The sequence below is a fragment of the Podarcis raffonei genome, chromosome 7 (genome assembly GCF_027172205.1).
Source record: "Podarcis raffonei isolate rPodRaf1 chromosome 7, rPodRaf1.pri, whole genome shotgun sequence".
In the NCBI taxonomy this organism is placed as follows: Eukaryota; Metazoa; Chordata; class Lepidosauria; order Squamata; family Lacertidae; genus Podarcis; species Podarcis raffonei.
In genome coordinates, this window is record NC_070608.1 from 20,728,670 (window position 1) to 20,743,917 (window position 15,248).

Consider the following 15,248-nt stretch of genomic DNA (forward strand, 5'->3'; position numbering starts at 1 on the left):
ATATACTCAGAGCATCACAGCGTGAAACTGAAGGCTGGGTATAAAAATAAATATAAAGTTCTGGCAAGCCAAGCAGTGTATAAAAATGTAAGTGATCTTTCATTAATAAGCTGCCTTGCTTAAATAAGAAATAGCTGCAATTCTTGAATCTGAACTTTGTCTCCCTCTTTGTCTCTTTCTCACTGTGTCTGCACGCTTGTTTACTTACCTTCTAATCCTTCGTAGACGTCTCCTGCTTTGATGGGTGCTGTCTTCAAGGTCCAAAATAATTAGTGTTGAGCCAAGAATAGAAGAAAAAGGTATGCTTGGGGTCCATGGCAGTGCCCTATGGCAGGATTTGACGCCTTCTCTTCTGCAGAACCAAGGCGTTCCAGAGAAACAGCCTGGGGAGACGCCATCATGTGGAGAAAGAGGATAGAGTAAAGTCCTCACCCCCCCTCCAAACACAGAATTCATGTATATCCCGAATGTTGGAAGGTTCAAGAACTGATAAAGGAAAGTACTTCTACACATAGGTAAAGGTAAAGGTACCCCTGACCATTAGGTCCAGTCATGGACGACTCTGGGGTTGTGCGCTCATCTCACTCTATAGGCCGAGGAAGCCTGTGTTTGTCCGCAGACAGCTTCCAGGTCATGTGGCCAGCATGACTAAGCCACTTCTGGTGAACCAGAGCAGCGCATGGAAACGTCATTTACCTTCCCGCCAGAGTGGTACCTATTTATCTACTTGCACTTTGACATGCCTTCGAACTGCTAGGTAGGCAGGAGCAGGGACTGAGCAACGGGAGCTCACCCCATTGCGGGGATTCGAACCACTGACCTTCTGATCGGCAAGTCCTAGGCTCTGTGGTTTAGACCACAGCGCCACCCGCTTCCCCTTCTACACATAGTGTATAATTAAACTATGGAACTCACTGCTGCAGGAAGCAACAATGGCCAGCAGCTTCCATGGCTTTAAAAGAGGATTGGACAAATTGATGGGAGGACAGGGGGCTACTGATGGCTGCTAGCCATGACGGCTGTGCCCTGCATCCACAGTTGGAGGCAATAACACTTCTGAATACCAGTTTTCAGAAACCACAGGAGGGGGGAGGGCTCTTGGTCTCAGGTCCTGCTTCTAATTTCCCATACACATCTGGGTGACCACTGTGAGAACACTCTACTGTATTAGATGAGCCATTGGCCTGATGCAGTGTGTTTGCCATTCAGCTATCAGCCACTGTCCTCTCCGTCCTGCAACCGCTACTGAAAAACCCATCTTGCCCTGAGGAGAACGGAGGAGAAATGGCTACAGATAGTTGCCTATTCTGTTTTGCTTGTAACATTTTGATTGGTGCGTCTTGTTAGGTTCTTGTGTAAACTGGCACAGAAAGACCTCAAGGGCACCATTGCTCACACCAGGGCCATGTTGGCAACATCTAAACTATGCATTATGGTCTGCTTGGGTGCTTTGCAATCTGTTTTCAATCCCAGGCAAACTTTAATTATTTTAATGTTAAGTAAACGTCCAGTGCGCTTCCAACGCCATAAATCTTATTGCAGCAGAGAATTTCGTGCAGTGGTTGAAGAGGGCAGGAGAGTCAGTACCTTTCAATGAAGAATCCTGGAGCAAGCACTTTGGAACTCAAAAAAAACCCAACTTTATTTACAAAAGAAAACCCTGGCGATAAAGCACACATGCTCTTATCTCCGGCATAAAGAAAACTTTACTCTAAACCTAACTCATATCAGCCCACCGGCCACAAACTGAGTGAACTGACTATTTATACAAACTAACTCACATTCTTGGATGCTTAATGACTTCCAGCTGCTCAGTGATTAGAGCGACTTGTTACCTCTTAACCCTTTAGTACCAACAACACGGAGGTATACCAAGCCCCTCACAGGCCACCTGAAGGTGTGTATGTGTTTCTTTCTAAGCCTGTATGTGGTAATTCCTCCGACACCCAACAGAATATTACTAGAGTATAGACAAGACCTCTTCTGTTCCCTGTCTGAAAATTACTTTAACAACAATAGCGAAAACCCTACTAACAAACAGGATGGGAAATGAAACTGAATTAAAGCAGCTGCCTTAGTCAGTTGCGTAATGAGGGAACCTGCCCAAATAACCTGCAATTGATATTCCTCACAATATAATCACATGTGATAGGAATGTTCAATGAGCCCAATTTGACTGAAAAATAGCTTTCATCTTTCCTTCACCTGCTTTCCCAAGCACGAAAAAGAGTCCCACCTTACCTTGAGGAAATATCTCTAATTTCCATTATACCCATCATGAGTGGGAAAATTAATTTCTGCCATCTGATAAGCTTCTTCTGAGGGAAATGTAGTCACTTCAGCTCTGGTGGTGCCCTTCTTCAAAGTGAGTTTTATTCCACCCCTTTTGAGGCAGGTCTAAGGAGTGGGAGACTGACATGGAGGGCTTGGAGATTGCAGGGATAGGGTGCAGCCCCCATTACATGGTGGGCCCAGCTTTGATGGGGTTTGATCCCGACTCAAAACAAGGCTGGGATTTTGAGAGGGGAGACTCTGCATTTTGAAACTCCCCCTCCTCCAACATCAGCACCTTCGTTACTCCAAAGTAGGCACACACCAGGTTGTGCCAACTCATGTGGGCCAAGCCCTTTTCTCTCCCCAACCCCAGTATTTTTGGAAGGGAACCAGCCCCTCCCACATGTCCCAAAAATCAGGGGGTGGAGGAGGCCGAGTGCAGAACTGAATGTGGCATGGTTTCAGTGGCTGGTTCCTAGCTGCAGGGGGAAGGAGGGTTGAAGCAGCCCCCCACCGGTGGCTGCGGCAGGAGGAAAGGCCATCTGCCATTAAAGCCACGCTACCAATGTGTTCGGCTCCACCCGCAATTCCGCCCAACATCAAGACATTGAGCACGTGTGAGGCCATGCAACATTGTGTCAGCCCCCTTAATCGCCCTTGCAAGATGGCGCATCTGGCACACACCATACATTTAACCCCCTGGCCCCCAAAATCATGTTTGTGTGTGTGTGTTAAGTGGTGTGTATGCTGGTTGTGTGCCTGGCATGCAAGTCTATATGTCTATATGACCTATGGCGGACAGCCCTCTATTAGGAGGGCCCTCAGAGGTCAGGGCTCTCTATTTGAAGATGCCCTCTGTCAGGTTTCAGGGAATTGACTTCCTCCCCACGTGGCAGTAGATAAGCAGAACAAAGGAAAAGGAGACTTCTTACCAGTTTGAAACTTTAATAATCACAGCGAGAGAACAAAGAACACTTCTCCTAGAAATGGTGGTGCTTCCAGATAAGGTTCACACCCTCTTACATCCCAGTTAATCTACTACGTCTTGTAATCTGAGTTTGTACCCTCTGTGCTTTCTGTTCTGCGGTTTTCTGAGTTCTCTGTGACTTTGGAGAAGGGTGTGTGTGAATGCTGTCCAGAGACTGTGAATCTGTTAACCCTCTCTCTTCCAGTGTTTCTTCTCCTAGCTGTTCTCCATCCAGTATTTCCCAGCTTCTGTCTTCTGAACTATGTCCCTCTGCAAACCACTGTTCCAAATCTATACTGTCTTCCTGCTCCTAGGAAGATTCAGGAACCAGATATGGAGTAGGGGGAGGGCGAGGCTCCCACAATTCCTTATCTGTGCAGCCCTTCTCAGCACCCTCCATTTGAAGGACTGTCAGCCCAATTCAGCTTAAAGACAACAAAAACAATAATAATGGGAAACAGGGCCCCTGAAGCTGCCCATCAACAGTTAATACCTGGACAACCTCCTAGCCACGCTTGTGCTTTTCTGTTTGAATGTGCATCTGTATCTACCCATTCCCAGATATTGATTGGTGTTGCAGGACAACAGCTTCCATCAACCCTGAGAGTTGGCCATGCCACGTACCATTGCCACAATGTAGGGGCAGCCAATCCGGCAAAGTCCTGATGATAGACTTAAATTCTCACCAGCCCCAGTCAGCATGGCCAACCGTTAGAGATGATGGAAGTTGTTGTCCTGCAACATTGGGAGGGCATCACTTTAGCTACCCAGGCCTTAATGGAATAGTTTGGGTGACATAGATTGGTCCCTGCATCTTTAAGAGTGTTCCTAGTGTGCGGTGGAGATAGTTGAATGTCTCCCTTGCTGCAAGTTGTTCTTCATTGGCTTGGGCTCCTGCAGTTATGATTTATATGGTCTCTGAGGCAAGTTATCCTGAGACCTACAGTGTTTGCTGTATATATAGGCTTCATACGGATCTGAGTGTCTTCCTTATAATTTATTTACTCACGAAGCAGATGGGAAGGTATTTCAGCAATGCACGACAAGTACAGACCCCACCGTAACCTCAGTTTAGCCCCCAAATCTCCTGCAGCTCTTGGCGCAAGGAAGTCAAAGCTGCTCCTTTCTTAATCTCAGATTAGAAGTTCCTTTTCCCGTTGCGGGTAGTTGTGCTTTCCAGGAAAGCGTTATGTGTTCAACCAACATTTCAGGGGCCCCGCCACCCAAGATGGTTTAGTAGATCATGAGGTAATTCATCACATACTTACTAGAGTCTTGAGAGACAATGGAAGTACTTCTTTCACATATTATTTTTTTAAAAAATGGATGGCTACAAATTAGACAAATCCAAGGGGGATATGTTGATTGTTCCCTCTATTTCCGATTGTCAGGCTGTGAGTATCATTTGTTTTGTAGCCCAAATTGCACAACCAATGCACCAGAGGGAAATATTAGTAGGCTTGTGGAGAACCCCAAGGTTTACAGAAGTACAAAAAACTTTATGGGGTGGGGAGAAGCCCATGGGAAAGTCTCACCACTGAAGACTTAGCAGTCTCCGTTGTCGTATAATGATGGACGAATGTGGCTGCATACATGCCATATATTTAAAGCACAAGATGTCCCCCTCCAAAACTCCTAGGAATTGTGATTAGCTAAGGCCTCTGGGAGTTGTAGCTCTGTGAGGGATGAAAACTAGAGTTCCCATGATTCTTTGGCGAAGTCTTGCGTGTACACAGCCTGTGTGAGTGACTGAAGGAGAAACTGAGTGAAGGGGCTAGAATTCTGAATAGCGGAATTGCACCTTCATGGTGCAACATTTTATTGCAGGTTCTACCTGTCAGTAGCCATGATGGCTAAGGGTTTAGAAGAAGGGGGGTTTCCTTCTGAATTTTCACTGCTAAGGCCTAAACAACAGGGAATGTCTGTCACCATTATATCCTGTTCGAACTTTCTGAAGGCATATAACTGTGTTTGAAACTTACTGCGGAACTCAAAAGACCTTTGATCTGAGCTTTATGGTCATCTTCTTATGTCCACGCAGTTCCTTCCGTCACCATGATTCTGTGCTTCTTTAGTCAAGGGCTTCCCACTCTGACAGTTGTTAATGCCGGCTATTAATTGAACTGTGTGAAGGTTGTGTCAGAAGCACATTAGGTTGTAAATCATGTGTCTGGTAGAAAAGAGTTTATGATTTCTATTTTTGCCATGAACAGGAAATTGGGTTGGAAGGGATTCAGGTATTTTGTGTGACGTGAACGTAACTTAACTTTATCTAGCAGCCTCAAAAGCAAGCAGGCAGGCAGGCAGGCAGGCAGGCAGGCAAACAAACAAACAAACAAACAAACAAACTCACTCTACACCAAACCCAAACAAACAAACTCTGCAAACTGTTTGTCACCCTTTTCAATGCCAAATATATCAATTCATGCACACTTGTACTGATGCCGGTGTGCACAGATAGACAAGATATAGATTATGAGATAGACAAGTGGATATAAAAGCATCTTAAATGCTGGGGCTGCAGACACACCATATATTTAAAGCACTTGGCTTCCCTCAATGAATTCTGGGAATTGTAGTTTATTAAGGCTGCTGGGAATTGTAGGTCTGTAAACTGCAGTTTCTGTAACTGGACTTTACCTACCACAGATCTACAATTCCCAGCAGCCTTAACAAACTACAATTCCCATAATTCTTTGAGGGAAGCCATGTCCTTTAAATGTGTTTTAAGCCACAGAGCCCAGGACTTGCCAATCAGAAGGTTGGCAGTTCGAATCCCCGCGATGGGGTGAGCTTCCATTGTTTGGTCCCAGCTCCTGCCCACCTAGCAGTTTGAAAGCACGTCAAGGTGCAAGTAGATAAATAGGTACCGCTCTGGCGGGAAGGTAAACGGCGTTTCCGTGCACTGCTCTGGTTTGCCAGAAGCGGCTTAGTCACTCTGGCCACATGACCTGGAAGCTGTACGGCAGCTCCCTCGGCCAATAAAGCAAGGTAAGCGCCGCAACCTCAGAGTCGTCTGCGACTGGACCTAACGGCCAGGGGTCCCTTTACCTTTTATGCTGTGTATGCAGCTTTAGGGGCCATTCCTTCTCAAGTTTTATTGTGGGTGCGTTCTGCAGTGTCCTTGACACAGTAACTGGACATTGGCAGTGAATTTGTTCTGCTTTGATTTCTTCTGCAATGCTACCACAATTGGTTGTACCGCAGCCCGTCCAGACAGTGATAAAGTGAATGAACTCAGAACATTTCATTTCAAGGATGGAAGAGTTCAATTTACCAAGGCCTGGGTGCAAAAACCTCTGGGTGGCGGTGGGAGATCATGCCAGAGTTCAGGTCCCACTACGGAGAAGGCCATTCTATGTGTTCCCTCCTTCATCCTCCAGTCACAGTGCTGATCAAGAGAAGAGTGTGCCTTGTCAGGATTGAGTTGGGTGGTAATGAAGGGGCTTCTCCTACAGATACTTGGATCATTGAGTTGTTTAGGGCTCCATAAAACCATTACTATCTGAGCAAATGTCTAGTTCACACCCACCCACCCATTCTCATACATATACCATATTGTTATGTCTGGCTATAAATACAAATCAGGGAGCCAGGGATGTAAGGAGGTTGAAGAAACCAAATGATAAGGGGTTAAAAGACTCAATTAATCCTTCAAAACAGACGAGGACTTTTTTTCAGTCTGGCTCAGTCTGCTAACTAGCAAATGAACAAAAACAAGAACAAAAAGATTTTATCTATGAAGAAAAGCTGTAATTCTGATCTGATGCTTTCAAAACACATTGGGGTGCGAAAACAAGCAGAAAAATCTTTATGAAGTTAATTGGTTCTAATTATAAATTGCAGCTATGTTGGTCAATTAGATTTGACAAACTGCCCCATGATATTCTTGCAAGGAAGCTGGTAAAGTGTGAGCTGAGTGGGGTACAGTAACTTTAGGTGGATTTGTAGACGATGAACAACAGTGGGCCCAGGACGAAAACCTTTGACACCCCATCTGTTGCTTTTCCCCAGGATGATGATGGTCTGGAGAAAGCCAAAAGACCATGTCAGAGATTGTTTTTTCTGCTTGACAAATAGGCACTGGGCTGAAATCTGAACATATTGTACAATATGTGAATTTGCCATCGGCAACAAGACCCATTGAACATAACGATGCACTTCCAGTTATAAAGCCACAAGAATCTTGGAATTTTACAAAGACTGACACTGAAAGTGAAAATCTTGGATCTGATGTGGAAGCTCAGTGTGAAGCATAGGACCACGACCCCTTATTTGCAGGACCTTGTTCCTCAACCGGCCCTCATTTGTTAAAGCTAAGGAGGTCTTTTGGTGGTGGGTCAGCACCTTGAAGGGAGACCACCTAGTAGCCCCATGCAAGTGAATTATAGGCATGGAATTATATACAAAGTGAATACCTGGTGGGATATCCTAAGGATATAAAACACTATTATAAAATGCATCTGTGGTCATAATTCAATGCAGCGCAACAGATCCAGGTTCCAAGTAGGGTTTTCTTGAGTCATTTGTCCTCAAGCAGCTTCCCCAGTTTTAAAAGTCATGTGCTGAGCTGCAAAGGGGACTGCAGGAGGAAAATTGCCATTGCAGAAGTTTAATGTGTACACAGTATTAGTTGCAAATGTGCAGTGCGGCTCAATGGATCAGTGCCAAGTTGTATGAAATCTTAGTCGGGGGCGGGGGGGGGGAGAAACCAGCATCATTGCTTCCCTCTTCCACATTATATATGCAAACACGCTTTTCAATCTTGTATCGACATGCAAAGAAAGAATCTGGTGAGTTACATTTCCCAAACTTTTGCTTTAATCACATCTCCGATGCAGAAATGATTCTGTGTTTTGATGAAAGAAATGAAATTGGTCTCTGTTCTGTTATCATGCCTGCTTTCTACCCCAATAGTTTGACAAGAATCGCAACCCACTCTCCGATTTAGCATTCCCTGAGAGAGTCGCTCGGTCACATACCCATTATACGAGAGCAGATATTTTCCATGTGCGGCGGTCTGTGTGTTAATGTTTACTGGAGGGGGGGATTACAGCAAGCCTGGACCCTGCAAGTCCATTTAAATAGTTCAGTTTGAACATGGGAAGTCTATTAAGGTGGACTGTTCGACTCGTTAAACTTTGTCAAAAGGCTCTTAGCCGTTTTCTGTGCAGAGGGAGCTGAGCAGGCGTGCATGTTTGAGGTCATGCTTCGAGCCAGAGTGTAAGATGATCCTCCTTTGCCGAACCCATCAGGCATCCCTTCGCACAGGGACACACTCACTCACACACATTCCACTCAAGTCATCTTGTGAAAGGCTGCCGGCTTCCAACTTGGCTTGAATGTACAACCTTAATAAAACACGCCGAGGTCTCCGAGAAAATAGCAGTTCAGCAGCAGCGAGGGTAGGAGAAAGAGGCTGGGGCTATGCCTGGGCAGCTGACTCAAAGAGGCTGCATGCTGAAGTGTAACAGAGAGGAAACGATAAATCCCGGCTACTATGCAATAAATTGCTCAAACTCCGGCTAAGGAAGCAATCAGCTCTGGTGCACTTAGTCACTGTTGTTGTTGTTGGGTTTTTTAAAGTCACCATTTATTATCTGAATCTTCTTCACTTTTCTTTACCTTCTCTGATCCCCCAAAGGGATTTCAAAAGAAAAGGTAAAGCATTTTTTTTAGAAAAAAAGAAAAGAAAAGGAAGGAAGGAAAGGGGTTGGGTCAAAATTGTCTCTAAGAGCAGGAAAGGAAAGGGACAGTAACATGACCATATTCCTTCAGCTTGCTTTCCTTGCTACACTTCTGACTCACCTAGGCTGCAGCAATCCACGTCGGGGTCCAGAGTCCAGTGCCAGAAGATATAACCGGATTCAGCATGGACAGTGCACCTACACGTTCATCCTTCCAGAACAGGATGGGAACTGTCGTGAAAGCACCACCGACCAATACAACGCTAACGCTCTCCAAAGGGATGCCCCCCACATGGAGCAGGATTTCTCTTCCCAGAAACTGCAGCGCTTGGAGCATGTGATGGAAAACTACACTCAGTGGCTGCAAAAGGTAAGCACTCCATTTTTTCCGATTCCTCGCACACCTTGCTCAAGTTGTACATGCTATTCTGACTGAGATGTTGTATTAGCTGGGCGAACATTGCGTACGTGCTGATAAAATGGTGACAGCATCCTCTCTGTTGTGGAATAAAGCAAATAAAGCTTGGTGCATGTTTCTTGAAGATTCCCTCCACTCCTAAAACAAAAAAAATGTTTGATCTCTTTAGTTTCTGAACATAAAAGCTGAGGCTTATAATAATCCGTTAGGAACTTCTGAAGAAATACATTTTATATCATGTGCTGGTAGCTTATGATCAGCTAACCTGTTGACAAACTAAAACAGGCTCTTAAAAAATAAACTGCATGCAATATTTTAAGCATAATCTTGGTGCTCATGGAAATACGTATTGCCAGTTGGTTAGGTAAGAGATTAAGCATTATGGATCTATAAAGAGAACTGTAAAGGTTTTTTCTTTTTTAACCCTCATAAAAATAAAACAGCTTGCATCTGATATCAATATCAAGTTGAAATTTATTTCAGTAATAAATTTCAACACTGCAGGGGATAACTGATGAATGGTTTAAGGGTAATTACGGTAATCGTTCAGTACATTGTGCCGCATCAATAAACCACTGGACTCCTTCCATTTTTATTTTTATTTTGGTTCAGCTAAGAAAAAGTTGATACAAGTTAGGAATGTTATAAATGTGCTTAGTCAGAAGAATTATGCTGGAAGTTTTAGATGAGACATGCATGCACCTTAGTAGAACCGTGGCTAGGTAAAGGGTTTGCTGTTTTTGTTTACACTGGATTGTCATCTGAAAAGCAGCTTTGAATCACACATCCCAATACATCACTTAACTAGTGATTTGAAAACTTTTTGGCCATTCTCTGTGCCTGAATATTCTGAGGCTGCCTTTCTACATTCTATGCACAATCCATTCCTTAATTATACTAAATGGTCACTAAATGTGGTTCATTATATTGCAACAGTAATAATCAGCTGGACAGGTGGATTTCATGAGCACAATCCTGAACTACAATCCTATGCACCTCGACACAGAAGTAAGACCCACTGTTTTCAGTTGGATTTACTCCTACATAATGGTGCATAGAATTGTAGCTTTAAAGCTTTCCAGAGAAGATCTGCCTCATTTAGACTTATGAACGTGTTGCTACTGCAGTTTTACTGGTTTAATGTTGCATTTTAACCTGAAGAATAGCTTGGGAGCAACCCACGTGGCTTCCATGTTTTGGTGGAATTGTACAAAATTTGATGCGCTGTGCTGTCTTTTACTCTTCATAGGCATGCATCACAATTCCAAGTGCATTTCCCTAGGGATAAGACTAATCCAATGCATTGGGAATTCCTCCCAGTTAAAGGTTTGTAGGATTTCAGCCTGTGCCTCCAACTGCATTGAGAGGAGACTTAAAGTAGAGGAACGCTTTTATAATAAACACTTGTTCTATTCAGCATGGCTTTGAGCAAACCTTATGCAGGAGAGACATGCCTGCATTCACAAATCCTCTGTGTTCACGTGTCATTGCTTCTCTTGTGGAAAGTGCTGCTCTGCTAGAAGGCATCTAGGATGTTGTTCCGTGTTCTGCATTTGACCACTAGGGACTGAACTAAGCCCACTGTTTTATTTGCAATCTGCACAAGAGAGGGGGGAGAGAGGGGGACATAAGGAAGGGGGGAAAACTACTTCTGAATTGCAGTTGGCCCCCAGGCTCTAAGAGAAGATAGCCACTGGCTGACTCATCACCTAAGTGATATGTCTAGGGAGAACACCCTTCAGTGGTTATTGGAATTTTGAAATTAGGCAAAAGGTTTCCTGATGGGTCCTTTCAAAGCAGCAAACAAACAAAGGTCACATCTCTTTCTGTGTCACTATTTCACAAAACAAAATAGCCTGCTTCCCAGCACTATAGGTGGTGGTGCAAACGACTCACTTCTATTGGGCTCCATTATAATATCCATTTGCTGCATTGTTGGTGTCAATGTGGGCCATTTATATTGCAATTCCTCCTTTTTAATAGCCAAGACTATATTACAGTTCCAAAGCTGAGGTTTATGCCCCCTAATTCCCTCCTCCCAAAAACCCGTCTGTTCAAATAAGTTTCTGTTTGAGCAATATATTGCCACAGACAGAGTAAATGAGAAATATTACTAGTCCCATGGCTGTGACCCAAGTGCAGCATTAGAATTGCTTTAAGAATCTGGGAAGATATATATTTATATTCACAGTGCTTGTGTCTATGTGGGTTCCTGAGCCTTTCCTGTAATGTATCACATTCATTAAAACTGTTCGGCATTAGAGCACGTCAGGACATATTACTTTTATTAGAACATATCCCAAACACAGTCTTGTACACTTTGGAAGGCAGACTGGCAATGTAAGAAAGGATTGTAGTATGCATTGTTTAACGAGGAAGTTGACATTGCGAGGGTCTTAGTTTAGCTAATCTGGAAGAAATGTAGCCTGGTCTTTCTTTAACAAAAAGCAAAAGGCAGCAGATTTTGGGAAACAAAATAAATATTTTTAAACCCCTCTTAAAATGAACTGTCAGTTTAAATCTTTCTGAGGATTGCCGTGTCTGACTTTCTGCATTGTCCAATGACATTTGCATATTCACGGTTAGTGCGGAAGTGATTGGCTGGAGGAAGACCCAGCTTAGCCATGAGGGGCTCTTTTGCCGAAACTACCAGAAGGTGATGGTTTGGGAAGCCTATTTAGCCCTTTTCCCTTGAAGGATTTGTTTTAACAAGGGTAGCTTCCTTCGTTATTTAACCCTGGGCTGCGCATCTGCCATGTTTGTTCTAACAGCGTCAAACAGACTGCTTACTGGTTTTTATTCCTTGCAATAACTGGCTGTCATGCAGCATTGAAATGCTTAGGTTGTAATTTCAGTGTTTAAACATTGTCAAAGAATAACTGACATTTTTAGCTTGGCAACTATTCAGGATTTTTTTCCCATGCTGAGTGAATGTATGGTACCAATAGAAGTACAAATAGTTTCACAACTGTGCAGATGTATGTATGGTATCCATTTAGCCTTCTCTCAACACAATGCTTGAGATTGCTGTAGGTGGATGAAGTTGCACATCGGAATAATGTGGCCAGCATTTTTCCCCCCAGAAAAAAACTTCTCTCAAAACCGTTTCTAGCAAAATTGTTTGGCGTTCAATACCCAACAGTTAAAAGCATAACCTTGTTAAGAAGAAACCACTGGTGATTGTTTCTGTAATCAGCCAAAATCTAAATTAAAAATGGGTCTGTTAAGCCGATCTCCCATGAATCATATTGGAAGATAATTCAGGGGAATGTTCTCTGTTCCTCTTACCATGTGGCAGAGTTTTCATGACTGAGTAATTTGAATATGTTTTCATAAACCTCTCCATATACGCTTGGGATGCCTGATCGCATGTTGTACCTATTTTCTGACTGTAGACCACTTTAGTCTGTTAAGGGTGTTGTGTATGGAAGATGATGGCTCAGCATATATGATAGCCTTACAATGTTGACGTTTCCTGAATTTAGGCAGACAGAATGTCTTTTCTGTTGTCATTCTCAAGATCTTGCCTCTCTCTTACTGTCCTGTTCATATGTTGCCTTTCTCAGGCCACATCTGCAACTATACATTTAAAGCAGTATCATGCCACTTTAAACACTCATGACTCCCCACAAAGAATCCTGGGAACTGTAGTTTGTTAAGGGTGCTGAGAGTTGATTTCACAGTGCTACAATTCCCGGAGTTCCCTGGGAAGAGGGATTGGCTTAAGCTACTCTGGGGAAAAAATGGAGGAGGACAGCTTTCATCTCAAGCTCCAAGTACAAGTTGTCAATGCAGTGAAAAGTGCTAACTGAGCCATTATCCTTCAGTGCTTGTTTTCTGCAAGCAGGGAGATGAGCAGGTTGATTTTGTTTTGCATACAGCAGCTTTTGAAAACGTTATTCCCACTGGCAGTCTGAGGTGGTACAATCCATTCTACCATCTCATTCCCACCTGGTTTTGCTCCATGTGTAGCTCAGTCCTAACCAACAGTTAGCAACTAAGAATGGTAAGTGCCATAGCATAGAGAACCATGGTCCAATTTATCTTTTAAAAAAGGCCTTCTGAGCAGTGTGACATGGCCATTTCATAATGTATGCTGAATTTGTGGAGTTTTATTTATTTTTATTTTTTTAGATTTGCGCTCAAATTGTTGTGTATGTATTTATTTCTCTTAAACGTTCTGTTTTCTGATCTCTTTGCTGAGCACCACTTCAGAAACATTGGTTGGCAGCTCCTTTATAAATTCTTCAATAAACAAACAAACTGAAAAGCCACTTAAGTAACACAGATGGAGTTCAGAGGGAAGAGAAATCCCAAAATGCTTTACTGGAGAAACTGTACAGAACAGTGTATAATATGAGGAGAAATAGAGGCTTTATCTTTCTGACTTCAGGCCTTGTAGACAGCAGGGAGGCATTCGATCAAACATACAGAGGAAAACTCGCTCAGTACTACATAGCCAGTGAGGCCATGTGCTACCTCAACAAACATGCCGCTCTGGCTGGTTGCGAAGCAATACCTCCACTTGTCCAGTCTTGGCTAGTTGGCTAACAGAACTAACCCTGAAGTTGCACGTGAAATGATCCTTGCGGTTACACTTCAATTAAAAGGTACTCTGAACATCAGTAGTTGGTGTCTAAGGGAGTAGGAAATCTGTGTGTGAATTTTGTAGTTGCAAGGTGTTGTAGATCACATGTCCAGGGTGGATATGATCCCTTTTCTTTCATTGTGCTATTCCCTTCTCACTTTTTCCTGATAACTGACTCTCCCTCCTCCTCTTTTCCCCAACTTGAATACTCTCAGAATTATTATTATTATTATTATTATTATTATTATTATTATTATATTCACCATCTGACTGGGTTTCCCCAGCCACTCTGGGCAGCTTACAGCACATAATTTTTTTTGTAAAACATTAGACATTAAAAATTTCCCGATACAGGGCTGCCTTCGGATGTCTTACAAAAGTCAGATAGTTGTTTATTTCCTTGACATCTGATGGGAGGGTGTTCCACAGGGTGGGAGCAACTACCGAGAAGGCCCTCTGCCTGGTTCAGAACAATTGTATGGGAAGCAACTGAATCCAGTAAGAAATTCTCCAACTCCACGTTTGACCAGTGCTCGCTGGGATAGAATCCTTAGTTACAATATCAGCTGAGATTTATAGTTTTTCTAAGCATTACTGAGATTTAAGATGTGGCAATAAACCAAATCTCTTCTTGGCAGTGTCCATGAAACACTTTTCTGATCATTTTGTACAGAGAAAAAACCTAATGCACAGGCTTTACTTCATTCAGTTATGATAGCCTCCTTTCCATCTCCAAAACAAGAGAGATGTTGGATGGTGCTAGTTGGTGTTATTCAATGCACCTCTTTTCAGTGTCACCCAACTAGGAATGGAGGAGAAATTAGATTTGGTATGCATTTAAAGATGAATATATCAGATTCACACTTTCCAAAACAATATGCAAATTGAACACATCTTTCCTTTGAAATTCACAGTCCCCCCCCCAAAAAAAAACATCATTTAGCAAGCATGCATAAAAATGAAGATATTATTGAAAAGTACATACAAAAGTCTATTTTTCTGCCCTGTGGAACGCCCTCCCACCAGAAGTCAAAGAGAAAAACAACTACCAGACTTTTAGAAGACATCTGAAGGCAGCCCTGTTTAGGGAAGCTTTTAATGTTTAACAGACTATTGTATTTTAATATTTTGTTGGAAGCCACCCAGAGTGGGGTGGGGTATAAATTATTTATTATTATTATTATTATTATTATTATTATTATTATTATTATTATTTTCAATTAGAAGAAATTGCTTGCGAAATGTGTGCATTACTCAAAACAGCATTTAAAATTTGCAGACATTCACATTACAATGCTGGTGAAATTTCATGCG

The 15,248-nt window shown here is 43.0% G+C and overlaps 1 protein-coding gene across 1 annotated transcript in view; it reads left to right on the top strand.

Annotated features, from left to right (window-relative positions):
• The first annotated feature begins 8,817 nt into the window (after positions 1-8,817).
• ANGPT1 (angiopoietin 1) overlaps positions 8,818-15,248 on the top strand; it is a 145,185-nt gene continuing 138,754 nt past the window's right edge. The window contains exon 1 of the mRNA XM_053395440.1: positions 8,818-9,298. Within this exon, the coding sequence (XP_053251415.1) occupies positions 9,002-9,298 (297 nt within the window). The 5' untranslated portion in view covers positions 8,818-9,001. The remainder of the gene's footprint in view (positions 9,299-15,248) is intronic.